The following is a 25152-nucleotide window of genomic DNA, read 5'->3' as shown; positions in this document are numbered from 1 at the left end:
CTCGTGGATCCTTGTAGACCTTCTCAATACTAAGAGGTCTACAAACCTGCTTAAGGCTCTCAGATTTTATTGTACCGTAGCGTATGTCCATCGCTTTTATTATTCATTATGCTATGGTTTATGGTTTGTAATTTTATAAGTGCCACCACTGTCTTGCTCGGTGTGGACACATCTAGGGCTTTTTGGGACAGTCGTCACTACGTAGACATAGCCACAATTGATAGCACTTTGATGAATAGTGGTTTGATCGATAAAAGCATCCTGCTGTATGCCAACGATCCTACTCACAGCTGGCTCCAATTGAACTCTAATTTTAGGAACGCTATCCATCAAGTGATACATCCGCATGAACTCAGCCCAGAGAGATTCCTGCGCTTTTTATCTGTGGAGCTGTGGGATACTGCTTCGCTTCCGCAGGTAGACACTCTTGTCTTGTACTTTGCTGGTCACGGGTCTCCCGGGTTCATTCGGTTCCAAGACTCTTCAATCCTCTACAAGCAAAGCCTCGAGCGAGTGCTCTATGCGCTGAAAGGTGCAGGTCGCTTTACCTACCTCTGCATTCTTGTTGACTCGTGTCACGCAGCGTCGTTCATTGATATTCTTCAGGGCGAGAGTTGGTACGTCGGAATCAGCAGCTCCATGAAAAACGAGTCCAGCTACAGTGCGTTTTCAGATCCTGTCACTGGAATACCACACATAGACAGATTCAGCTTAGCGTTGTCACTAGTCAACTTATCTCACTATCAGAATTTCACCGGTCTTCTACTAGCCGATGAATTTTCTTTTAAGCACTTGTTGAGTCACCCACTAATTGTTGGTAATGGCTCTCTTTGGTTCAGAAATGACGCATTGCCAGATTGATAATTATGTAAATTCTTTAACTAACAAAGAAGTTATCGCTTCAATCAAATGAATTCCAGAACTCAGGACGTTGTCCACCCGGACCTCTGTCAGACCAGCTGCCTCCAGCGCAAGAGCCCCCATCGCATGCCCCTCCCATATGCGACGACTGGCCTCGAGCGATACGCACATCTTGGCTTGCCAGTATCCGTAACACGGCCTAGGGAACGGGCACATGGGAGGGCCAACGCGCGCTCCCTAGGCCGTGTTGCGGAGACCAGTCATCACGTATGGAAGGGGTTCGCAACAGGGCGCCGACGTGGGCAACGCCATGGATACCGCTCTATCCATTTTCAGTAAGCGGCTTTATCCCAGCATATAGTATTCTATGGTCTAATTGTCCTATAGCAAACCATACAAAAGCAGACCTTGCACAACCATAATCACCCTTAGAATGCATCAGAGTCAACAGGATAGATTCCAAGGGCCCAGAAATTCAGTACTCTTGGTGCTTCGTTGTAAAGGGATTGCCAAAAGTATCCACACCACTTAGCCCTTAGTCCTCACAGAGCACTGACGTGGAAATGCAGTGTGGCTTACCTTTATGGGCTGATCTCCGTTTTCTGGCTTATAGATTAGTAGGCCCAACTTTGTCGATATCCTTAATAACCTTCCTGAAACTCCTTTCTGGATCACCACTCTTATGGCAGAATCACGCGTCTGTATGAGCTTTGCGCATCCAGGTCATTCGTGTCATCGGGTTTGAAGACAGGGCCGATAACACGCGCGGCCTGAATCCACTTATCATTGACAAAGGATGTATGCCCAGGTGTGAAACCGTGCCACAGCTTTGCACCTAGTGGAAAAAGCAAGACAGCTTTCACTCATATTGCATAGGCTCAACTCTCTAACATAGATAAGCACGCTTCAATGCTGTATTGAGAATAAAGAGGGTCAGCTAGAGGCTCATGATTGCATTGGCCACGACACACACAGTTGCTGTTTTCCAATGAACCAGCTCCATGACGGGCTTCAAATGAAAGTCTGACCCATACTTGAAAGCTCCAATTCCATACAACTTTCAAACCTGGACACGCTTTGCATACCCTACACACTTGTACAGATTAAAGTTTATCACGCTGTTCGAGTCTCTGTATTAAAGGTCTCTGCGTTAAAGTAATGTTAATTTTAAGAGTCCATGAGCGCTCTTGTGGTCAATCTTCTGGATAGCTTATCAATCAAGGGTATTACGCCGGATTCTATTTGTGAAATGAGCGGCAGTTGCTTTTCATCAACATATGCAATACGTGCACCGGAGCCTCTATTCCTTAAGCTTGGTGGACCTGACGCTGAATTGGCATTCAGGGGAGAGTACCATGGGCTGAAGGCCATTTCGGAGACAAGGTCTGTACTGTGTCCTCGCCCAATTTCAGTGGGTACCTTTAATGGCAAGTCATATCTTCTCATGACGCAACTCAAGGGTCTCTCTGGAGACACATCTGGTCTCGGAAGACATCTTGCTGCCATGCATAAAGGCTCGGTAGCAGAGAAGTTTGGCTTTCCGTGCAGGACTTTCTGTGGGTCAACGGAGTTAGATAACGCTCAGACAAGCCAAGGCTGGCCAGAGTGGTTTGCAGAGCACAGGATCAATGACGTTCTCCTCAAGCTCGAAAGCGCTGGGGCTCTTGGTAAAGTCCTCCCCAAGGGAGTTACAAGACAAGGTGCAGTGGAGCGTGTACGTGATCAGTTGCTGACTCTCGCATCATCTGTTGTGCCGATGCTGTTACACGGCGATCTGTGGGGAGGAAACGCAGGTTCATCCGGCGGGGTGCCCTGCATATACGATCCAGCGTGTTACTATGGAGATAATGAGGTGGATCTAGCAATGACTCAGCTCTTTGGAGGCTTCGATTCCAACTTTCTACGAGACTACGGCAGCGTTCTCCCCATCAGTCCAGAGTTTAAGAGAAAAGTCCCTATTTACAATCTCTTTCACATGCTCAATCATGCACTGATGTTTGGAGGCGGATACTGCCACGAGGCGCGAGCCCTGATAGCACAGCTTTGAGCACCCTACGCTTCTGTAGAATTGAGATTTTCCCAATCCGGATTATCCTGAATCTTCCCCCAGCCTATCAGACGCCAGCTTCTGGAGGCCCCGGTTGCTATCTTTCTGCTAATTGCTATCTGCTCGCCAGTCTTGGCGCATATGGGCTTATTCATTACGACATCCGCGATCTTCTCCACACCATTGACAGTCCTGACGGCCTTAATAGTTCCGCTAACAGAGTTGCTCCCTATTGTGAAAAGAATAACCTCGTTCACCGCTAATACTGCTATCTTAGTGTTATTTGTGTTGACGGCAGAGATTAGCTGGTGCATCAGTTCATAATAAATAGTTATGTTGAGCCTTATTGGGGGCATGTGTCCTGGATATCCTATTACAGACCCGACCAGCCTGTCCTGGCGCGTGTATGAGGGGTCTATGAAGGTGCCGATGGCGATGAGCCCACCAGGGATGGCATAGCGCAGCTCGTTCTCATCTGCCTTGATGGAGATAATCTTTGTTATGAGGGGATAGCACGAGCACTTGCCAGTCTTCTCATTCATGATGGTGTATCCGGGGCGAATTTCCACGGTGTCTCCCAGCTTAAACATGCCTTGAAGAAGCGTTCCACCAGCAACACCGCCGCGAATGTTATCGATGTCATACCCCGGCTTGTTGACGTCGAAGGAGCGTATCACCATGAAGAGTGGCGGCAGCGTAAGGTCCCGCTTCGGTATTGGGAGCTTGTTCACAATGTGGTGGAGCACTAGGTCAACATTATATCCACTCACTGCGGACGTAGGGATGATGTGGGGATTCTTGGTTTTTAACGATATGTTCAGGTAGTTGACTATCTGCTGATGGTGGCTCTTTGCCTCCTGCTCCTTAATGAGGTCAATCTTATTCTGTACTATGATGACTCTATCGGCCTTAGTTATTCCTGCAATGTCTATGGCCGCCAGGTGCTCTTTGGTCTGGCTCTGTGGGCAGGGCTGATCGGCTGCAATGAGCAGCAGAGCAGCATCCATGACACAGGCGCCAGTAAGCATCGTTGCCATGTAAAAGTCGTGTCCTGGGCAATCTACGAAAGAAATGTGTCTAACAAGCGTTCCGACAGAGCCGCACATCTTGCACTTACTGTTGTCTGGCATGCTAGAGCTTGTGGGGAAGTAGTTGTGGGGCTCCGGACACTTCGGACACTTGAATATCTTGGCGTTTGCGTATCCTAGCTTTATTGTGATGTTCCTTTCCATTTCTGAGTGGAAGCGCCCGGTGGTGATCCCCGTGATGGCCTTGACGAGGGTTGACTTGCCGTGAGCAACGTGGCCAATAGTCCCTATGTTAATCGTTGCTTGACGGGAAATCACGTCAGGATGGGTCGGGTGGAGCTCTTCTGGCTTCAGAAATGGTTGCTGTGAGAGATACATCGGTGTCAGCGGAAGGGTTCCAAGGGAATCGGCCATTGTTCTTTCAATTCAATTATATATTGCATCTGAAGGTCTTTTTCATTCTCATGTGGCAGCTTTCCATTTAAATATTGCACATTATTAGAAACCCACTAAAATCAAATCTTCTGGTACCAACCCAATCTGCTCAAAAATCACGCGAGATTTTAAAAGTTTTCATGAGCCCAGAGTGCCAGTCCACCTCAGAAGACCTTATCAATCAAGAGTACATCCGGCCCAAGGACAGCCGAACCGGCCGTCTGATTGCAATGCTGGTGATGGTCTTCTTCTACATGCTGGCAGAGCTTATAGTCGGCATAGTTGGAAACTCCCTCACCCTTGTGGGAGACGCCTTTCATATGCTGTCAGACCTGCTATCTCTTGTCATAGGTCTGATCTCTCTTGTTTTGGGGAGGAAGCAGGCATCGGCACAGGCTACCTTTGGATATAAGCGAAGCGAAACCATAGGAGGGTTTTTTAATGCATCCTTTCTCCTATCTACTGCTTTCTTTCTTGTGACAGAAGCTGTTCAGAAGCTAATCACCGCAGAGGGAGTTGACTTGAACCATATCGATTTAGTCTTGGGCGTGGCAATCGGCGGTTTGGTAGTCAATATTGCAGGACTCTTCATTTTCCATGAGCACGGGAATGCCCATGATCATGATCATGCTCATGCTCATGATACCGGTTGTCAGGACTACCACGAGTCAGGTCATCCAGATCACTCGGACGGGAATTCTGAGAGTTCTCTTGGTTCCCATGCGCTTGCTTCCACCGTTCAAGTGGTCAGCACTGCGCTCACACCTGAGTCTACTACACTGCTCCTTAATGGCGCTCAGAAGAGAAGGAGAAGGGGGCACAGAGGCCCCAAGAAACAGAGAAACATTACTATGCATGGTGTGTTTCTCCACGTCCTCGGAGACCTGATGGGGTCTGTGGTTGCTATCGTGTCTGCACTAGTACAAAAGTTTGTCACGCATCCCCTTGCTCACTTGGTTGACCCGATGACTACCATGCTCATGGTCATAATAATAGTTTGTGCAGCAGTCCCTCTGTTGAAGTCCACCATACGAATACTACTTCAGGCCATCCCCGAAGGCCTCTCTCTGGACGTTTTGAAAGAGAGGGTCCTCGATGTGGACGGTGTCTTGGGCGTACACGACCTGCACGTTTGGACATTTACAGATGAGACTGTTATCGGCCACTGTCACGTAGTCGTCTGTAATCCCTCGGGCGCCATTGACCGAACAAGACACTGCCAGATCATGAAGGATGTCAAATCTGTCTTCCATAGTTTAGAGGTCCATAACATCACTATTGAGATAGAGTATGTGTCCCCAGATGAAGAGATTGCTTCTAATGTATGCTTCTCTTCCTATGGGTGCCTAAGCCAACAGAAGAGGTGCTGCAATTACTCCGTTAAAATCGTGTCCTAAATGCCTGCACAAGCCCGCGTGTTCATTCTACAACATGAAAATACTGAAGGAACTGCTTTCTAAGGGAGGAATTACCACACTCCTCTACATTCATCTTTTGATATCCAGGCACACGCTGAAGGTCGGACGAGTCCATACGGCCCGTTGCCAAGCATCTGAGGCGGTTAAATAACGGTCTAGTGTTGCCCTTGCGGCCATGATGCTGATAGAACTGCAGCGTCGAGTCCTTCCCGGCTCCATTTAGCAATGGAACCCTTCCGCCAGGGTGCTTATTAAGGTACTCTGTCACGTCAAATACTATTGTGTCTATCAAGATCCAAAGTCTGCGGCCATCGGACCCATCATTGGCCAGAAATTCTTCCAGTGTGATCGTCGGTAAATTGGTTACATCCGCCATGTCGTTAGCATCGTTAACATTATATGACGTAATCTCCTGGGTCTGGTGGTGATAGGGACAACCTCCAAGTGAATATCTCTGTCCAGTGCTGGGTTCCCGATCTGTGGCTTGGCAGGTGTGTTGTTGCTGTTGCTGCTCTGTAGACGCGTCTCCCAGGCCCATTTCCTCTAATATTTCAGCCTCCCTAGGGTCCATTTGCTGGTGCTTCCCTGCCAAGAAACATTCCATGTAAGTAGCTATTGCACTGGACAGCTCTTTTCCAGTGTATGACATTGTAATGGGTCCCAAAATGGATTGTCGCCGCAAAACTAAGGAGCATGCCACAAGCTGCTTTGGAACTATAACTTCTACTCCGTCAGAGCCAACGATTAGTACGTCCTTTGACATAGATACGGACTCCATTTTTTATGAGACCGGAAGCGCACTTACTCTGCCGCCCGGCCCTCTTTATACCTTTTGTAGGCGCTACTGGAGAAGAACGAAAGCTCGGTGCCAGGTTCTATTCCCAGCTCATCCAATCCTCTCCAGTTATCCGACGTAAATTCGTTGCCTTCGGGTGCTATGACCAGGTTGGGGGGCTTTGCTTGGCCGGGCGTGACATAGACTTTGAAGGTATCGAAGGCCTCAACCCGCGTTTTAAGAGGCTTGTATTTGGGTTCTGTCTTTACACGTTGACATACCTGTTGGGCCACGTCTGCTAACGTCTCTCCTCCGTTCACTTTGACGGGCATATACAGCACCACACCATGCTCGAACGAACTGATACAACGTACCATAATCACCGCCATAGAGATTTACACACAGAATTTTTACAGCTCTTCCTTTTTGGTGCTGGTAGCGTTAATTGTAGTTTTGTTGGCCGTATCAGCAACAGTTTCATTTGCGGAAGGTGATGGCAACAAAGCAGCTTTCAACACAGACGTTACGTTGGAGTTGTATTCTTCAAACGTTGCCTCTGATGGCTCCTCTGCAAAGGCGTTGCGCTCTTTCAGCTCTGCAATCCCTCCATTTTTAAGATACTCCAGCAGTTTTTCTGACACAGTTGTGACGCGCAATCTGCGAAGAAGAATAACCAGTTCGTCGAGTTTTCCCTGGACATCTTGTGTGATATCTTCTAGATTGACGTCTGAGATGGATCTTAGAAGCTGAAATAGCGTTTTGGCATATGAAAGGTGGTTCTGGGCCTTTTCGTTCAGTTTCCGTATTTCGTTTGTCAGCGAGGCCAGCTTTGTATTCTTTACAATCTCCTGGGTATGGGCTATTTGCCAGCGAGCTTCCCGGATGGCTTTGTCCAGATCAGTGCGGGTTTCATTGACTACCGTGCAGTTAGTTTCTGGCCTCATCTGAAGTTCTGCAGTGATGCTTGCATAGAGATCTGATGCCTTTTTATGCAAGTCTGCGACATTATCTATTTTTGTTCTCAGTCTGTCCGCAGATCGCGTGAATGTACCACAGTCTATCTTCGCACGTTTCAAACGGCGAATGACATCTTTTGTGTAGAGAATCTTTTTCTCTTTTTCCTCTATCTCAGAGCCTCCTTTGCCGATCATCTTTTTGAACCATGATTTGTTCTTTTGCTCCTTTTCTGCCTCCAGCTTCTCCGTTTCTAGCTTCTCCTCTTCGTCCTGGTAGTCCTTGACTAGAGAGTCAATATCCAGTGTAGTCATTGTGCGACATATGAGCTCTGTGTCACGGAGCTCCCTGAGCTGATCAACCGTAGTGTTCAATGTCATCGTCAGATTCAAAGAGTTCATGGTTTCATTAAGTTTAGCCAGCTCGCTGATGACGTTGTCGCTCACTGCAATATTTGCTGCTTCAGTTCCTTCCTCTCCGGCTGTATCTGCCTTCAGAAGCCTCGAGTATGCTCTTAGGCTATTGACGGAATAATTCCGGTCTGCAATATAGCTACCAAAGCTCTCGCGAAGAGGGACGATACATTTGATGTGTGCAAGCCTATCTGAAACGACTTTCATGGCGTTGCGCAGTGCACTGACAGTCTCGTTAGTCGATGTCAGTCGCTCTACCACACAGGTGTTGTTAACGCCACACGGTTCCTTCTCTTCCAATTCTTCCATGAAAAGCTTGGCAGAGTCAATCGCTTTAACGATAGACTCACCCTCGCTCGCATAAAGTAAGACGTCGCCCTCGTCCATCTTACTCGGTGGGTGCTTCTCCAGCAGGTCACGTGCGGCATATATGACGCTTTCTATTTCATTTACGCTGTGACTCAAGTGGTTTCTGTTCTGTAGCACCTTATTTGCATCTTCTATGAGCTTATACCCATTGGCAAAGACCTCTGTTCCGTTCCAAAACGCCGGGCTGAAGGTCACGTGGCACCTCCTCTCAAACTCTATATCCACGGCCTTAACTTTAGCCTTAGGTTTCTTGTCTGTCTTCTTGGCCTTTATAAGCTCTTGAAGCTCGGCATTATAATCGGACCAATTTTGAACCTGGATTGCTGCAAAGTTAATAGATGGTATGGATGCAGAATCTGTTGTGATGTTAACCAAAAACTTAACACGTATGTCCCTTGTGTCTTGCATGTCATCTTTTCGCTGCTTCTTGTTCGTTGCTGTTGGTCGAGGATATTTGAGATACTGCCTTAGAGCCTCTGTTATAAGCTCAATCTTTGCATTATAATTAGAAACGTCCTTTTCTAGTTGCGCAAGGTCCTTCTCTTTGACAACAGAACCAGTGGAATATTTGCTCAGCACAGACTCCTGCTTGAACTCTGGGAGGTAGAAGTTGCAGCCAATCGATAAGAGGTCTCCAGCACTTATGTTTATCTGATAAAAAGGAGTGGTTTTTGTGGAGATCCACTTCGCAGTAATATTATGAGGAGTGATGGAGATTGTTTTTTGCACTTTCTTCTTCTCAGGTAGCTCTAGCGATATATTTTCAAGGGCCTTCTTCAGCCGTTCAGCGATATCTGTTTCATTGAGAGGCAGCTCGGTGTCTTCGTATACCTTTTCCGACTGCTCCTGTTGCTCTGAGCGCTCACTGTTTGCTGAGGGGTCTTGAGCTACGTCAAATGGCTCTCCTTCGGCCACATCTGTGTCTAGATCATCTCCAAGGGAGGTTTCGTCAGATTCCAAGGCATGCCCCTTCGTTTCTTCGGCTGCGTCATCAATCTCTACATCGACCTCTTTCTCAAGATTGATAGTGATAGTTTGATTAGATACAATGAATTCGTCATCTAAATATGGAAATATTTCGTTATTGATGCTTTTACGTTGGTAAGGATTAAGCCTCATTAGCGGGATGGACGTTACACTGTTGTTACTTAGATGCTCGCTTTCCTCGGTCGTCGGTCTATTGGGAATATAAAAGAGCTGAGGCCGCGTTTGATCGCTGGGAATGAATTTATAACTAACACGATGACCGGACCCATATCGCGCAGCTATGAGGGCAGCACCGTATATCGCCCCCTCATCCAGATTAACTGTCTTCTGGATGCTTGTGTTAAAGAACAGCTCCATTTTTGCTTGCATGTGGAGTGCGCGAGACGCTGCACCATAGAAGTAGAAAATGGAGTCCTTATATTTTTCAGCCACCAATGCACGTAGTTCTGCAAACTGCTGCATTGCTGTCTCGTTGTACATCTCATCCAATAGATCGTTCAGCTGGCTACGCAGTAGCGTAACATGAAGATCCCCTCCATCTTGCAAGACACTTTCGACCACCATGCGTGTCTCAGTATTAGCAGAAAGGGCGGTTTTGCTCCTCTCGATAGCTTCGTATGCCCGTTTGTACTTCCGCAGATCCTTTCTGAAAGAGAGCCCGGGAATGTTTGGGCTGATATACTTCTCAATTAGTGCTTCTGTTACCGCATGACCACCTACTTTCAAGCTGCTGGTCGCCACAACACGCATCTGAACATCTGTTGAGTCTGGCTTAAAAAGAGCCTCCACGACAGAGACGTCTGTGCTGTGATATCCCAGGTCCACAACCACAAAAGACATAGAAGAAACTGTCGTCCTGTTAATCGTCCCCATCCGTGAGCTCAAATAGGTAATAGCCGTTGCCACCGGAATTGGTACAGTAGTGAGGAGCTTTACTCCAGGAACCGCTTCAATGGCGCCCCGGATGGCTGAGATCTCCGGGAGAGTGAGGCCCGGAGGAATTGTAAGCGTGACATCAATGGTTTCGTTGGGTCTATTAATCTGAGAATGAACAAGGTGGTTGATGAGCGCAGTGAGGAGAGTTGTCGCTGGCTGCCCCTTAAAAACGCTGAGCTCTGAGGCGTCAGGGTCCATTGCAAAGTTTAAAGCGTCTTCCATGACTCCTGCAGTAAATCCAGAGAAGACAAGCCCGGGTTTGCGTTTCTGAAAGATCTCCGCATACTCGCCCACAAAAAAGACTTCTCCGTCATATGCAACGAGAGAAGGCGTATGCCGCTTAGATTGCGAGTTAAGAATCATATCCACTGGATTGCCGACAGCACTCTTTTTAAGCGTACCAACCTGATATGTCCCGCATCCTAGATCAATGATGGCGTCAAACGCCAAGATCTGAAGGAGCAGGGCCAGAAGGAGCATCATTTTAAAATTGTCACGTCATGTCGCGTCAGATTATGTCTCTAAGACAAACGCCTCTGTCAGTGGATGTCGTCATTTCTGTGTTGCCTACAGAAGGTCGGTTAGCTCACGGGTTGTGCACTGCAGGGCGAATTGAAGTTTTGATTCGTCGACGACATTGAGGACACTCTTCGATATTTTGATAAAGGGGTGCTCAGCAGCCACTTTGCGAATTCTGTAGACACTGCACTGCACCAACTGCGCAGCGTCTTTGAGTGAAATGGGGAATTTGAGAGAGAGGATTCGATGTAGTATGGCAAGAGCCCACTCCTTGGTTCCAGCCCTTCCGGTCAGGATTTCATCTATCTTTGCCTCCAACAACACGCGTTCTTTGTGAGGCTCCGGATTCTCTGACTGGTGATCTAAGGTGATATAGTCTGGTACATACAGTTTCAAGCCAATGGCCTCGTAGGGCGTCTCAAAGCGGTCGAGAGATACCTCATAAGGGGCCTTTTCCGAAGAAATATGAAGGCTTCCAGCATTCTTACACAGGGAAAAATATGGCATAACGTAACTCTCAGGTGTGTTCGATTTATAAAAGCATCGTAGCAGAATGTCCTTGTCTTCTGGCAAGGACGGTAGCTCGTTTAAGGTGCCTAGGAGACGGCCTGTGAACCGGTTAACCTCTTCCATAAGAGATTGGGCAGATTGAGGCAGTGATGGGCTGGTGCTTATCCGGAAGTTGTAGCTCTCGATGAGCTCCATGGGTGCGTCACGGTTCAAGAAGATTCCTAGGATTACCTCTCTTAGAAACCCCTTATCGATGGCGTCGAACACTCCTAGCTCCAGGGCTTGAGACAGGGCGTATGCATTCTTATCGCTTTTGTCGAGGCACTTGACATCTACCTCCATCATTCGTTTAATTCCAAAGGCTGAGGGTGGAAATATGCTTCTCTTAAAGCAGATTAAAGTGACAGCTATCTGGATTGTGCTCTTCATGAACTCTCGGCACTGCTCTGGCGTCACAACAGGCATTGCTAGTTTCTAATTTCGGCTGGCCGTTCCCTGCGGAGGGTACGGCGCCGGGAATCGGAAAATAAATGTACACGATCGCTGTGGTAGGGCTTGGAGGGAGCGGTTGTGAGGTGATTCGAAGCTTGATGCATGCGTTTAACACAGCGAGCATTTCTAGTGACCAAGTAAAGTTACTGATAGTAGATAGGGACACAATTTCTGAAACAAATCTTGGCAAGCAAGCCCTCTATAATGGAGAATCCGTCGGGGAGTTCAAGTCGTCTGTGGCTTGTGCGTTCATTGAGGGCCAAGGTTACCGGGCAGAAGCGTATTCCACAGATGCTGCTCGGCCTGCGTTCGTGACCAAGCTCGCTACCGCTGCTATGACGTTTCTGTGTGTCGACAATGTGGAGGCACGTAGGAAGATTATCCCTGCACTATTGCTAGCGCAGAAAACAGTAATAGACGTGGGATCAGAAGGTCTGGCGGGAAGTATAAGGCTCTACTCCAGCCAGTACCCATGTTTCTATTGTACGTCATGGATGTACCCGAAGAGAAAGCGCCCTCTATGCAGTGTCCCAGGAATCCCTAGGACCGCAGAAGACTGCATTCTCATCGCTGCATATGCACTCTCAGAGTCCAATGGTAATGATCCACAATCCGAAGAATCATACGAGGCTGCTGTGCTTTCAAGGGCCAATGAGCTGGGTGAAATACACAATCTTGGCCTGCAAATAGCGCCAGGAGACGTTACCAATGCCTTGCAGCAGGTCGTTTCAACCCCGTTTCACATCAGTGGTTTGGTGGCCTCCTACGCCGTTTCCCTCTGGTGTAAGTATTTCATGGGTTCACTGGACCGGAGGACCAGCGGCACTGGTGGCTTGCCGAGGAACGCCTGGCCACAGGAGTGCCTATGGATGATCTCCACCTACAATGGACTTTATATCCGTGCTTTCACCCTAGAGCGCCAGAAAGATTGCAGCTGTACCTTTTCATTGCCTAGCTCCAGTCCAGATAGGTCATACAGTAGTGTAGTCTCCGAATACATCAACGCCCCAGACTTTACCATTGTTGCAGACCAGAGAATAGTTTACTCTCGCTTACTTCTACCAGGGCCTGCCGCTGCGATGCCGCTCGAGAAAGATCTTGAGGGCGCTATCTTTGTTTATGCCAATGAAAAGCTTGTCTATGCAGAGTGGCTAGACTATAAACTGCCTCTGTCGGTATAGAGTAGACAGATGCACACAGGGCGGTCATACATCCACCTCCAGGGCAGTTGTATGGCAAGACACGACACAATCTCCGCACTCCGTGCAGTCCTCTACGTGCGTGACCTTCAAGGCCCCCTTCTCCTCCGATATGATGCCAACGGGGCAGGTCCCCACGCACGTCAAGCAGGCGTCACACTTTTCTTCATGCAGCAAAATAGGCATTTTTGAATTATAGGCTTACACAGGAGGACACAGGACTTCGACGATATTTACTCCCCGTTCTTCAAGAAGCGCTTGTGGGCAAGGTGGGCGAGCATGGCAAAGGGCGTGTCACAGTCCCTTCCAGTGGCCGGATTGCACTGGACAGCGCCCAGGCCGAGCGACTTCGCCTGCCGCTCTGCCTCTTCAAATGTAAACTGAGACGAGTCTTCGTGTGCATAGCTTATTGCTGCAACGCCAGAAACCTTCGGGATCATCGTTGCATCCCGAAACATCTCAATCCACTTTGCCATATTGGCCAGGGAATCGGCGCTGAGAAAAGACGAAAGAACGAGGATTTGCTGGCATTCTGCTATCGCCTTCTTTGTCAGGGAGAAAGAAAGGTGATGTGAGGGGCAGTCGATGAGAATAAGGTCGACGCTGTAATCTGACCCTGGTATCTTTATTTGCTTCTTGAAAACATCTGGCCGCATGGTCGGCTGCAGGGCATGTTGCCCCCCATTCCCGCAAACGGTGTTGAGGAGCGCGCTTTTCCCCGTCTGCGGGTCTCCAAGGACGGCCACCGTGCTCCGGATCACCACCGGCATAAAGCCCTTTCGAATGTATTTTTTCACAGATTTTAAAAAACTGTGCTATTTTTAAGCAATGACCACCAAGACGGCCGATCAGATAGAGTGGAACTTCAGGCAGGTGTTCGGCGACACGTGCTCGATAGAGGCCATCCAGGACGCTGACATGATCTCTGCGTTAAAGTTTAACCAGGACGGCTCTTACATAGCTGCAGGCGATCGCGGAGGGCGCGTTATAATCTTCGAGCGTGCAGACTCAGCCAATAAGGATAAGGCCATGGTGGAGTACGGATTTTATGCCGAATTCCAATCCCACGAGCCCGACTTTGACTCCCTTCGCTCCATGCAGATATCTGAACGTATTGTGCAGGTTCAGTGGTTGCCACCAGCCAATGGTGCTCTCTTCCTCTTGACAACTAACGAGAGAACGGTCAAAATCTGGCGTGTTGCGAATAGGTGTAGTGTACAAATAGCTCATACAAACCTTTCTCGAACGGCCAACGGGAAGCTCCAGGGAGAGCTGCACATCCCTGAGATAATAAAGTCCGAAGAGAAGATGGTGTCCTCCATAACGAAAAAGATCTTTTCTAACGTGACAACCTTCCACGTCAATTCCATTGCTCCCTCCTGTGCCGGGGACCAATTTCTCGTCGCAGACGATCTTCGCATCAATATCTGGTCAGTAGACAGCAACACGGAAGCGTTTTCCATGGTAGATTTGAAGCCCGCGTCTTTGGAGGACGTGCAAGAAGTTGTCACATTCGCAGATTATCACCCCACCAATGGCAGCGTCTTCGTTTATGGAACATCTCATGGTACGATCAAGCTCTGCGACACGAGGAAGCGTGCGCTCTGTGACACCTACGCCAAGCAGTATGCAAATCCGTTCCTCAACACGTCCGATTGCCCGTACGGCGCATTCGCTACATACAGCGGCCAGTCAGACATTGCTGCCGGAATATCTGGTCTCCATGTCACAAAGGACGGCAACACAATCATTGCGCGTGACTTCTTGAGCCTCAAACTCTGGGACATTCGTTCAGAAGGACGCCCCCTAATCACCCTTCCAATCCATCCATTTGTGAAGGATTACGCCCAGAGGCTTTTGGAGTCGGACTCTCTTTTCGACAGAAACGACGTTGCCGTATCCCCTGACTGCAGATCGTTTGTGACCGGCTCCTTTAGTGACAAGTTCCACATTTATGGCACCCGTAGCCGCGATATAGCGTCGTCCAGCGGCATTGCAATCCTCGCCACCCGTCAGATTCGCAAGCGCTCCAAGCAAGTCTTACAGCACCTTAATAATAGAACGATTCCTTCAAGCAGCATTGGAGCGCTCCCCATTTTAGAGAGCGGTAAGGTCCTGGGAGAGAATCTCTTGCTAGATCAAGTAGACATCAGAAAGAAGATTCAATATCTTGATTGGCATCCAACAGAGAACATTTTAGCAATCAGTACAGTTTCTAATTTATATATTTACGCCGCAGGGAACTGACTCGCAGGGGCGCAGGGAACGGGGTATTTGCCGTGCTTTAATAAAAAAGGTAGTAAACGGCGCAGCCCTTTTCGATGGACCACCGGGATCCGGAAGAGATCCTCGCATGGGCAATGAACGTGACCGCCAGATTGCTGCCAGGTACAGTTGTACAAAGGCGGTCGATCACGAGAGAAGAAGCAGACCGGAAATATGAGTCCGTAGGGCTCAGCTACGATGCACAGAGTTACAACCCAATCGGGGCGTCAGCTGACACAGCCTTGAACGGCACTACTACTTTCTTGGCTCCGTCTGACCCTACAGAGCCTCCCAAAGCAAAAAGGACAAAAGCAGTGCCGCACGGAGTCTGTAAGGACTTCTACGAAACAGGGCACTGCAGGTTTGGAGATGCATGCATCTACAGCCACATCAGGGAGGCCGACTTGTAGACCGTGTTAAGTAACGGATAATTTACTAAACCAGGCCAGCGAGCACGGAGGTCTAGAAGAAGGGTCTCGATCTGCTTCACAGTAGCTCTTCAACTGCTGATCAGATCATAAGGGTCCATCTTGACGTGTATCTTGTCATATTTATCAACGCGGACGAGGAGGTGAATGATCCTGTCCGAGCCGCGCCGGCAAATGGCTAGGAATGCGTCGGTCAATACAATCACGCACTGCGCGGGATATCCCCATGAGACCATTATGTCCACAAGAAGCTTGATCTGGGGCGTGTAGATGGTCAGCCTGAGCTGCTCGGGGCTCTTCTTCAGGCCGAGAGGAATGAGGAAGTTCTTACAAATCTGGAGCATAATCTCTGCATCATTTGCCCACATCCACGAGTAGATGGCAGCACCGAGGAAGAGAAAGCATGCGAAGCCGTTAAGAAGGGGAAATAGACTACACTTCTTCCTGCCCATGGACCAGCTCAGGGAACTCACAATGTAGGTGAGGGTCAGGGAAAAGGGAATGCACCACGTCATGTGGAAGTTTATGACAGCGGCGGACAGAAGCCCCTTCTTCAGGAGGTTCATTGCCTTAGTGTTCTTCGCACCTCCTGCTGCCTGGACGATAAGGTCGATGAACGCCACGGCGACCTCTATGCCAACCAGCACGCATGTCACAATGAAGGGCCAGAGGCCTGCTTTTGTTCCTGGGGGAACCGCGATCGCTACACGCTGAGGCTGAGGAACCATTTTAATAAAACCCCCAACGGGAAAGCGTGTGCCATGTCCGTGTGGAGATGTGTAGACCAGCACTGAAAAGATACTTGTCTCTAGTAAGGAGCTTGCAGATCGAGAGATGCTTTATCCTCGATGCTCGACATCCGAAAATGCATGTTCATTCTAATATCTCTGAACATATTAAAAACGACGTTTAAAAAATGAGTTTAAAAAATTGTTGCAAAATATTTTTGCACATAGGAAAGAAAAAACAGTTGCAATGTCAAGGCCAATCCTGGAGACAGGAACTCTTCCAAATGCGAAGGTCGGGTCCTATCCCGCGTCGCAGACCATCAGTATGATGGAGGCTTTTACCGGAGGTAGCAGGCTAGCAGACGTCCACAACTTCCACTACACAAAGCGCATCGGTAACATGGCTCACTACCGCGCCTCCGACTTTCAAATTCTTTGTCTTCTTGGAATCGGGGACGCTGGGCGCGTATACCTGGTCAAGCGTAGCTCTGAGAAGGTGCTGATTCCAACGGGCAGAAACGAGACTGTTTTTGCCCTGAAGGTATGTAGTCAGCACGATCTCACCAAGCGCAATAAGGTTAACCGTTTCTTTACAGAGTTGCACATTTTAATGACCTCACGGCACCCGTTCATAATGACCCTCCACGCTAGTTTTGCAGACGAAAGGAATTTCTATTTATTGATGGAATTCTGCAATGGAGGTGAGTTCGCTGAGGTCCTCAAGAGGCAGCCCAACCGCTGTTTCCCAGAGTCTACTGTGCAGCATTACGCAGCCGAAATACTTACTGCGTTTGAATACCTTCATTATCACGGCATCATTTACAGAGATCTAAAGACGGAAAATGTTCTTCTACACCACGACGGCCATATTAGATTGACGGACTTCGATCTAGCTAAAAGACTCACATTGGGTGCGACGGTGGACCACTATAAGCCTGTACAGCTATCTGTCGGCAAAAAGACTACAACGATCTTTCCAACCGGCTTCCAGGAGACAACGGCGTCTCTGGTTGGCACGCCTGAGTGTCTGCCTCCGGAAGTCCTTCAAGGTGAGCACTCTCAGGCTGCTGATTGGTGGACTCTCGGAATTTTCATATATGAGTGCCTCTACGGTGTGACACCCTTCATGAGCAAGGGCGCGTCTCTAGACACAATTTCCAAGAAAATACTCCGAGGAGTGTTCACATTCCCCGATGGGCCCTATAAGGTTAGCAAAAAATGCAAAGATCTGATCAAGAGGTTGCTGGATATAAATCCCAAAACCCGTCTAGGATCTAAGATGGGCGCATCCGAACTGAAGAACCACCCCTTTTTTAAAAATATCAATTTTGCCATAATAAACGACCCTCCCACCATCCCGAACATCAACCTGAGTAAGGATCTAGGGAGCGAGGAGTGGGACATCGAGCTTCTAAAAAGAAACTTCGAGGTTTTCCCTCGAGAGCACCAGCAGATAGCCCAGGATTTTGCCGGAACAGGCGCTATTTTGCCGAAAGAGTGCGATCAGTTCATCAAGGGGGTGCTGAGCGCATACCAGCGGGCAAAGCTTCCTACACATCCAAAGCAGGTTATTTTTGACGCGAACGGTGATATTGTCAACCTTCAGAGTCACCATGAGACACTGGTAACTGGTCTGGGAGACAGACGCTGCGGGACAGGATCGTCCGTGACCGTTTCCGGTGTCAGCGACTTATCAAAACTGGTGGGGGTTAAGACAGGCTCCTTCCACGAAGGATCCATTGCCAAGCTGACAAGTCTCTTCTGTCCCGCCAATCAACAAGCAAAGAAAGCAAAAAGCAATCCTAACAGTATAGATAATGACGAGGCGGTAGCAGAGATAAAAGCCCCGAGCGAACCAGCCAAGTCGATATCTGCGCCCTATTTGGAGATCCCTGTGCTAGATGGGCAGTCGTCCGGCACCGCAGGGGTATCAGCACAGCTCTCCCTAGATGAGCTGCGCAAGGTCGCTCTCAGTCTGCCAACGCAGAACATTGTAGACGAATGCGACTGGAGTTAAGAATTTATCTTTCGCTCGTTTAGTATAGTGCAGGGGGGCACTATACTGAAGGATATCATGGTGGACGATGTTGCACAGAGGAGCAGCATCAAAGAGGTGAACGACTGGAACGTGCGATCGATGAAGGTGGACAGTAGGGTCAGTAACGATGGGAAGATGTCAATAACAAAGGTCAGCGATAACTTGATCCAGCTACGCTTACGAGTTACTTTGTTTGGATTCTTTACGTTCCGCAACTGCAGTGCGGTTATGATGAAAAAGGCTGATATGGCTATGACGCGTGCACACGTGGAGAGCAAGGAATAGCTGTAGAGCCCCATCCGAAAGGTTATTCTAACGTTGCCGCTGCTGCTTTCTGACGTAAACAACCCCTTGTACAGAGGTGGAATCTTATTATTTGAGGAGATTGCACCAGCCCTGTCCACGACCAGAAAGTGGAAGGCGTGGATGGCTGCCAAGAGCAGTCCTGCGGTCACTGCACTCCCAGTGGCGATGAAGAAGACAGAGATAAATTTCATGGGCTTGGGGTATATCGCCTGCAGATTGAATGAATGTAGGGCAAGAGTATCAGTACTAACAGCTTTAACCTCATCTGATGCTCCGTGTAGCTTACAGTTGGTCTCAGTAGGAGATGGCAGTAGGCTCAAGTCAGTTGCCTCAAACTTTCTCTGTCGCCTTTTGGTCTGCAAAGAAGCCATAAAGATAAGACACCAATTGAAAGTGGGGTGCATGCCGAAGTAGTAGCTGCAGAGCAACCAATTTCCGACGGCAACAAGTGCTGACTCGATGGTAGCCTTGCCGCTCTGGACGGAGGTATGGATCTGACCTATGTCTACCTGAGTTGGTGACCTGAAAACTGACGAGACCAGTGTGAAGACGACGGTGGAGAAGCAGATGGCAAGCCGTTCTCTATAAAATGAGTTGAAAGGGTGTTTTCTTGTATAAACATTTAGTACAGCTCCAACAATGGCCAGTGTGCACGCGATCGTATTGAAGACTATTATCATGATAGACAACGAATCCATTCCAACACAGAGTAAGTAAACCGGAGAAAAAGCAACCTTGCACTGCAGAATGGAGTGAACCTCCAAAGCGACGATTTTTATTTTGGTTGTCACTTGGACCGCCGTGTGAGCCCACAAATGACATTTTGCGGAGAACCTACAGCTAGATGCATGCTATGCGAACAACTGTACAATGCTTATGAGTTTGAACGGTGTTGGTACTGATAGAGCCTGCACACCATAGACCAGCTCCTCCGTTATAATCATTGTGAGTGATATAATTTGCCGGGCTTCTACAATCTAGTGTTGTCAATCTTAATAGACTGTGTAACTACATCTTTGTGTTAAAGGATCAGGTGTGCGCATGTGTGCTGACTACGGGCCAATCTGTTCAATCCATCGACTACTTTCATCAACAGGTTTCTCAATTAATTTAAAACTTGCGAAGATACGCCGGCTTCTATTGTTGTAAATTCCACCTTAAAATTAACTCTCTAAGTACGTGAGTACTGTAAGCACTGAACAAATGCTATTGCCCAATTTGGTTGTTGAAGCGTGGGCCGTTTACATGCTGGTGGCAGTGCTTGTGTACTTTCTGCCCCGGACGTCGCGGCCCAGAAGGTCTACATCTACCATCATGCATCAAGGCCCCGATGTCGGTTTACAAGCATCAATACACTCACAGCCGTCGCCGGTTGATGGCGCAAACGATATCTTTGGCGGATGGCTTCTGCGGGTGTTGGAAATGTCTACTTATATCTCTGTTTCTAAAGTATGTCTAGTAACTCTATATTTTATATCACTCCTTCTTGTCTTTTCAGGCTCATATGCCGTGCCTCTAGGGACATGCCTGTTTAGGGTCTTGTCCTTTATCTTTCTACTCGAAGATACAGCGTTGCCTATGCTTGCACACTTAACGATTCTGTCTCATGGTGTCTCACGTGTGTGGTCTCGCTTGTATCTACGCACTATAGTACCTTTTCTGTTTCCAGTTGTGGCTCTTTCAATTTACCGTGAATTGACCACGCACCCAGGGCGCGTTGATATTTCTATGCGCTCCAATAACACTGCAACCGTTATCTCCTGTGTGTTGTTGGTGGTGTTCTCTGTCACTGAATGTATCTTATTATATCTCTTGCATAAGCACTCCTGTGCTCTTAGTTGTGCCTCCCTACGTCCAGACTTGTGCCAACTATCCTATCACGAACCCAACCTAAACAATTTCTTCAAGCAGATGCTCCTCATTTACTCCTTATCTAACAATGTGTACAAACTCATTGTACGCAGGGTTGTCAAGCTCATAACGCTTGTGTTTGCTTTCTCTAGAGAGTCTATGCTTCAGCCAGATACTCACTACATCATAATTACGACGTTGATCACCGTCAGATTCACATTGGCACTGGATGGAAATATTGCTATTACGCATTTCGGTAAAAACGGTGAAGCCTCTCCCTTCCATTCTTCTCGTTCCCTACTGCATATTGTCACGGACCCCACTCTGCTCAAGCTCTTTCTCAGATATTCTTCCTACTCTACACAAGCTGTTGAAAGGCTTTTATTTTTATATGATGCCAGCCTATATAGATTGCAGCTGCTTGTTGCACAGAACATCAACCTTATTAAGGAAAGCACCGTCACCCTCAGCACTTGGTGGTTCCAAGACTCTCAGTACTTCCCCCCGAAGGTTGTGCAAAAGATAAATGAAAGGGTTCTTACTCTGCTCCTGCGCTCACCCACCTCTGGGTCCCTGCCGGAGCTACAGAGGGAGGCCCTCGATATCCTTTCTCTTCCAGAGAAGTGCGCCTATTCTTTCCTGACTGATTTCATCATACCAGCATTCTACCAATCCCCTTTAGGCATTAGTGCACTTATAATTAGTATTCTTTTTGATAAGGTATCGCTACACGGGGAGCCTTACTTTAAAAAGGCTCTCCACAAGCTCTTCAAGCAATATGGTCAGCACGAGAAGGTTTCGGCCTTCTACGACATGCTGCACTTAAACCCGTTACTGGCCTTGTTCATTCCTGAAGCCATTTCATGCGTTATGTCGGATACTACCTCGCCCCATCAGTCACACGCCCCACAGTTGTGGAGAAAAAGATCTCAATCGATTGCAGGTACACACTTAGGATACTTTAGTCGAAAAAGCTGCTTCCTTAACAAATGTCTCTTTAAACAACTTTCCGATATAACTGCGCATATTTTTCGCATAGAAGGCCGAGATTCTGCCATGAGCAAGCGCCTTATGTCATCTATCCAAGACTTAGAGTTTGTCGGCGTGCACAACAGGCTCTTCTCCCTGGAGACGTCCCATTCCATTGACTACATACAGCAGATAATGTATCCTCTTGTTGGTTCGCGAAGGCACAGCTCCTACAAGCGCATTCTATCGAAGTACAACCTACAGTCCAGCCTTGTACCTACCAAGGGCAGCAGTTCATTGCTTTGCGTTTACACCTCGTTATCTACGGACTCCACAGACCTCACCAAATCTGTGGATGAATTCCTTTCTACAACATTCTGCCCAAGACCGTCTTTTGACAGCATGGAGAAGCTTAAAGAGACAGACTCTTCTAACTGCAGATTGAGTCTTAAGACTAAATCCTTTATCGGCACGTACCTAGTGAAGCACATCGTCCAGCTTAATCAGCCAGTCCACCCACTCTTCAAAGATCTAGACGACAGAGAGAAGCGCAAGTTTCATGGATTATGCATTCCAAAGCACGCATTCTTCAGCACAGAGGCTTTTATTTTGAGCATTAACTCTTATGCAGATTGCAGCTTTTGGCCCAGCTTCCAAGAGACAGACGCTTGTGGCTCAAAGTCAATAAGTTTTCAGTTTGCTCACTCTAGAGACGGAACAGAGAAGTCTCCTCGGATGATTGTGCGAACACCCGTCGACTCATCTAAGCATATTCAAGTAACGATTATCTCCAATCGCATTAAGCTATTCAGGCTACTATATTCTGCACTACACCATCTCGGCTTAATAACTGACTTTCGCTTACCTCTTGAGGCAATATCCACTCTGTGCCTGTGGCTTACAACCAACGAGACGAGTGTTTATTATAATAGCTCGACAGTGATTTACGTTATCAGAACTGCATTTGTATTCCTTTGCTCTATGGAGCACGATGCCCCCGGGTTTCTGCCCAAGGATGTTATCCTAGCAATGCTTCTTTCAGCTTTATGCAGTACGTACAAGCACTCTGGTCTTTCTAATAAGGCCCTTATCTCCTCGGCTCATTGGCTTGCCGATCTATATGCAGATATTGCACCCTCTACAAATTTCTGTACAGCAGCAGGATGGATTGCTATAGTGCAATCCGGACTCTTAGCTCATTCCGACTTGATTACTCGAAGACGTATAAGGTCGTTTTATCTGACGTTTTCACGGAGCTTTTCAGAGGACATCGCTGTAACGAATTACTACGATATCCTTCAATCGTTGACCGATAGAAGCATGGACACCGAGCTGGAGGCTTTTAAATTGAAGCTTTGCAAGCTCTTCACTTCCTTTCTACTGTTCTCGGCTCAGGCTTACAATAAGGCCACGTCTCTCCACTTATCTGTCAGTAAGCATCTGGATGTAGAGGAAGAAATGCAGCTCTTATCCTATGTTCTACCAAACCAGGAGCCATGTCTAAATAAGAGTACATACCCACTAGATACAATAGTGCTGCGTGAAACTGTGGGACTGACAACCATAGCCCTTCCAATACTCATGCTGCTTAAAGAGTCTCTAAACTTTATTTCGAATTCCTATCGGATCAGATTCGAGTATGTTCTCAGGCAAATCGAGCTTTTTACAAGGCACATCAGTGCATCGGCCAATATGTGGGCTTGTATGTTGAAGTGATTGGTATGTGGCAGCTCTTGATAACGAAATTAGTAAAAACCGAAGTAAAAGCCAATTTTGGATTGGAAATTAGATATCTGTGCCTGTTCTATACCCTCTTTGCAGCAGCTCAGCATCTCGCTAAAATCTATATCTTACAACATCGCTGCAAACGAACGACACCCTAGATATGTTTTTCATGGCGTCGAAAGCATACTGAGCACACTAAGATCTTTCTCTAAAAGGGAGTTCAATCATATTTGGAGCCAAGCATCTGGTGAGCTGCAAATGAGCAGGCCCCTGTTGCCTGAGGTGCTCTCCGTCGTTCTTCACACAGGCTTTGTCCATACAAAAGTCAGCTCAGGAGCGATGTTGCTACACACTGCAGTCAGAGGACCAAAGAACCAACCTTGCCACAATTAGAAACAATCAGCAAAGCAAGGTAAAAGCAAAAATGAACTCATGTGCCGTCTTCACAGTTGGAAATAGTGAAACAGAGTCTTCGACTCTACACTACCTTTACAAGGAGGGAAAAAATGTGACGGCATCCTCTGAGGCAAGGAGAGAGCGAGATCAGCTACTTGTATACATTGGAGGATTTTCGGTACTTAACGAGCTCTCTGGCTCTTCAGCACATAAGCATACCATATTCAACATAGATTCAAAGACAGTTGGAATAGCACGAAGAGACCAGACATATGTTGTGTTTATTAAAGACCAGCGGGTGCCACCAGACGACATATTAGCCGCCTTGGACATGGTTCTTCTTCTAATATATGCACATCTGCCGGATTACCGGCCACCCTCTTTGCTGAACAGCTTAAACGACTCCACAACCTCTGCACTGAATGCATTCCTGTTTCGGTTCTTGGCCGATTCTCCATTTGCACTGGTTCTACTGCGCGACTGCCATCATATTCCCCTTCCTAAGCATCTCCTTACCCCCATTTTAGCTTCTGCAACCCTACTAAGTCACATGCGGACGGTACTGCACTCCATAGGCGGTGCTTTGATTAGAAATGGGAGGACTGTAGTGAGCGATTTGGGGCCTTTTCTGACTAACTTTGTCCTAATTAAGTCTGCAGTCACTGTCTTTTCAGATCTCCCCGTTGGCCAAGCAATCCCAAGCCGCAACTATGTGTCTCTGCAAAACCTCTTCTTCGACGAGTCCTTAGGGAACCTTTCTCTTGTTCGAGATAGGATTAGAAAACTGACTAACTCTGTTTTGCCAAAGGATCTTGCTTCAACTGAGAGGCTTCAGAGTGACGGATCAAATCGGCCTGGGTCCGATGACGACCTCAGCCTGAGTGTGTTATCGGCGTCTTCAAGCAATAGCTCTCTAGACGAAATAGTTTTTCCGGTTCAGCTACTGCTCATCAAGTGCATTTTACAGCCTTCTGCGTCCACTACTCAATTTGATTCCCACATCGTCCTTGCTCTTCTGTTTCCTAAGCAAACCCAAGTAGGTATCAATCATGACTTCATGGGGGGCCTTGTCCATTCGCTTCTTCTCATCTGTGCACGATTGGTAGATTGCACATCATATATACCTGTTTATCCGCTTGCCACTAGCACAGCCGTTAACATTCCCTTGGAGCGGACCATTGAAGCGTTCGACCCATTGCTGCCTGTCCCTGTTAAAGAGGCCCAGATTTCCGCGAGCAAGACAAAACGATCACTGAGTACGTACTCAATGACAGATGCTTCATTAGCGGGTGTTCAGCAGTTTTCTTCTCAAGAAGTATCAATGGCTACTGGTGATTCTGCGCCGCACTCTACCGTATCTATTTATGGAGACAGGTCTGGTCGGTCCTATGTGCTTATGGAAAAGGTTAATGAGGATGGTGTTATTCTGAAAAAGAAACCATTAGAGCGCACTCTATCTATAAGCGACACTCTACTTACAGACATGTAAACTAAATCCTAAGG

General features: G+C 47.8%; 18 protein-coding genes across 18 annotated transcripts; 9 read left to right on the top strand and 9 right to left on the bottom strand.

The window, feature by feature from the left end:
* Positions 1–108: 108 nt before the first annotated feature.
* On the top strand, positions 109–861 carry GL50803_0015267 (putative GPI-anchor transamidase; the record flags this gene model as incomplete). The annotated part of the gene is made up of 1 exon (XM_001707656.1): positions 109–861. The coding sequence occupies one exon, from the start codon at positions 109–111 to the stop codon at positions 859–861; it is 753 nt and encodes a 250-aa protein (XP_001707708.1).
* Positions 862–2038: 1177 nt separating this feature from the next.
* On the top strand, positions 2039–2908 carry GL50803_002969 (Fructosamine-3-kinase; the record flags this gene model as incomplete). Its single annotated transcript, XM_001707654.1, has 1 exon — positions 2039–2908. One exon carries the CDS (start codon positions 2039–2041, stop codon positions 2906–2908), a length of 870 nt encoding a protein of 289 aa, XP_001707706.1.
* A 5-nt stretch (positions 2909–2913) lies between these two features.
* Positions 2914–4350, bottom strand: GL50803_002970 (Translation initiation factor 2 gamma subunit; the record flags this gene model as incomplete). The annotated part of the gene is made up of 1 exon (XM_001707652.1): positions 2914–4350. One exon carries the CDS (start codon positions 4348–4350, stop codon positions 2914–2916), a length of 1437 nt encoding a protein of 478 aa, XP_001707704.1.
* A 161-nt stretch (positions 4351–4511) lies between these two features.
* On the top strand, positions 4512–5768 carry GL50803_0013204 (Zinc transporter domain; the record flags this gene model as incomplete). The annotated part of the gene is made up of 1 exon (XM_001707649.1): positions 4512–5768. The coding sequence occupies one exon, from the start codon at positions 4512–4514 to the stop codon at positions 5766–5768; it is 1257 nt and encodes a 418-aa protein (XP_001707701.1).
* A 22-nt stretch (positions 5769–5790) lies between these two features.
* GL50803_002972 (Cytochrome b5-like Heme/Steroid binding domain-containing protein) lies at positions 5791–6567 on the bottom strand (the record flags this gene model as incomplete). The annotated part of the gene is made up of 1 exon (XM_001707648.1): positions 5791–6567. The coding sequence occupies one exon, from the start codon at positions 6565–6567 to the stop codon at positions 5791–5793; it is 777 nt and encodes a 258-aa protein (XP_001707700.1).
* Positions 6568–6590: 23 nt separating this feature from the next.
* On the bottom strand, positions 6591–6953 carry GL50803_002973 (uncharacterized protein; the record flags this gene model as incomplete). The annotated part of the gene is made up of 1 exon (XM_038046039.1): positions 6591–6953. The coding sequence occupies one exon, from the start codon at positions 6951–6953 to the stop codon at positions 6591–6593; it is 363 nt and encodes a 120-aa protein (XP_037902039.1).
* A 21-nt stretch (positions 6954–6974) lies between these two features.
* GL50803_0017432 (Heat shock protein 70) lies at positions 6975–10706 on the bottom strand (the record flags this gene model as incomplete). The annotated part of the gene is made up of 1 exon (XM_001707647.1): positions 6975–10706. One exon carries the CDS (start codon positions 10704–10706, stop codon positions 6975–6977), a length of 3732 nt encoding a protein of 1243 aa, XP_001707699.1.
* An 84-nt stretch (positions 10707–10790) lies between these two features.
* GL50803_004084 (Hop1) lies at positions 10791–11717 on the bottom strand (the record flags this gene model as incomplete). Its single annotated transcript, XM_001707646.1, has 1 exon — positions 10791–11717. One exon carries the CDS (start codon positions 11715–11717, stop codon positions 10791–10793), a length of 927 nt encoding a protein of 308 aa, XP_001707698.1.
* Positions 11718–11782: 65 nt separating this feature from the next.
* On the top strand, positions 11783–12925 carry GL50803_004083 (Ubiquitin-conjugating enzyme E1; the record flags this gene model as incomplete). The annotated part of the gene is made up of 1 exon (XM_001707645.1): positions 11783–12925. The coding sequence occupies one exon, from the start codon at positions 11783–11785 to the stop codon at positions 12923–12925; it is 1143 nt and encodes a 380-aa protein (XP_001707697.1).
* Positions 12926–12949: 24 nt separating this feature from the next.
* Positions 12950–13129, bottom strand: GL50803_004081 (4Fe-4S binding domain-containing protein; the record flags this gene model as incomplete). The annotated part of the gene is made up of 1 exon (XM_001707644.1): positions 12950–13129. One exon carries the CDS (start codon positions 13127–13129, stop codon positions 12950–12952), a length of 180 nt encoding a protein of 59 aa, XP_001707696.1.
* Positions 13130–13176: 47 nt separating this feature from the next.
* On the bottom strand, positions 13177–13713 carry GL50803_0041927 (Rab GTPase-like family protein; the record flags this gene model as incomplete). Its single annotated transcript, XM_001707642.1, has 1 exon — positions 13177–13713. One exon carries the CDS (start codon positions 13711–13713, stop codon positions 13177–13179), a length of 537 nt encoding a protein of 178 aa, XP_001707694.1.
* A 58-nt stretch (positions 13714–13771) lies between these two features.
* GL50803_004079 (Protein phosphatase PP2A regulatory subunit B) lies at positions 13772–15190 on the top strand (the record flags this gene model as incomplete). The annotated part of the gene is made up of 1 exon (XM_001707641.1): positions 13772–15190. The coding sequence occupies one exon, from the start codon at positions 13772–13774 to the stop codon at positions 15188–15190; it is 1419 nt and encodes a 472-aa protein (XP_001707693.1).
* A 74-nt stretch (positions 15191–15264) lies between these two features.
* Positions 15265–15618, top strand: GL50803_004078 (Zinc finger domain-containing protein; the record flags this gene model as incomplete). Its single annotated transcript, XM_001707640.1, has 1 exon — positions 15265–15618. One exon carries the CDS (start codon positions 15265–15267, stop codon positions 15616–15618), a length of 354 nt encoding a protein of 117 aa, XP_001707692.1.
* An 89-nt stretch (positions 15619–15707) lies between these two features.
* GL50803_0060750 (uncharacterized protein) lies at positions 15708–16364 on the bottom strand (the record flags this gene model as incomplete). Its single annotated transcript, XM_038046239.1, has 1 exon — positions 15708–16364. One exon carries the CDS (start codon positions 16362–16364, stop codon positions 15708–15710), a length of 657 nt encoding a protein of 218 aa, XP_037902038.1.
* A 247-nt stretch (positions 16365–16611) lies between these two features.
* On the top strand, positions 16612–18381 carry GL50803_00221692 (Kinase, AGC; the record flags this gene model as incomplete). Its single annotated transcript, XM_001707639.2, has 1 exon — positions 16612–18381. The coding sequence occupies one exon, from the start codon at positions 16612–16614 to the stop codon at positions 18379–18381; it is 1770 nt and encodes a 589-aa protein (XP_001707691.2).
* GL50803_0017434 (uncharacterized protein) lies at positions 18378–19406 on the bottom strand (the record flags this gene model as incomplete). The annotated part of the gene is made up of 1 exon (XM_001707637.1): positions 18378–19406. One exon carries the CDS (start codon positions 19404–19406, stop codon positions 18378–18380), a length of 1029 nt encoding a protein of 342 aa, XP_001707689.1.
* Positions 19407–19911: 505 nt separating this feature from the next.
* GL50803_005000 (3'5'-cyclic nucleotide phosphodiesterase) lies at positions 19912–23244 on the top strand (the record flags this gene model as incomplete). The annotated part of the gene is made up of 1 exon (XM_038046125.1): positions 19912–23244. One exon carries the CDS (start codon positions 19912–19914, stop codon positions 23242–23244), a length of 3333 nt encoding a protein of 1110 aa, XP_037902037.1.
* Positions 23245–23677: 433 nt separating this feature from the next.
* On the top strand, positions 23678–25138 carry GL50803_005002 (uncharacterized protein; the record flags this gene model as incomplete). Its single annotated transcript, XM_001707635.1, has 1 exon — positions 23678–25138. The coding sequence occupies one exon, from the start codon at positions 23678–23680 to the stop codon at positions 25136–25138; it is 1461 nt and encodes a 486-aa protein (XP_001707687.1).
* Between the last annotated feature and the right edge of the window lie 14 nt (positions 25139–25152).

Source organism: Giardia intestinalis, chromosome 4 (assembly GCF_000002435.2).
Source record: "Giardia intestinalis strain WB C6 chromosome 4, whole genome shotgun sequence".
NCBI classification, from domain to species: Eukaryota; Fornicata; order Diplomonadida; family Hexamitidae; genus Giardia; species Giardia duodenalis.
Note: the sequence above shows the minus strand (reverse complement) of the source record. Positions and strands in the feature narration are given on the sequence as shown.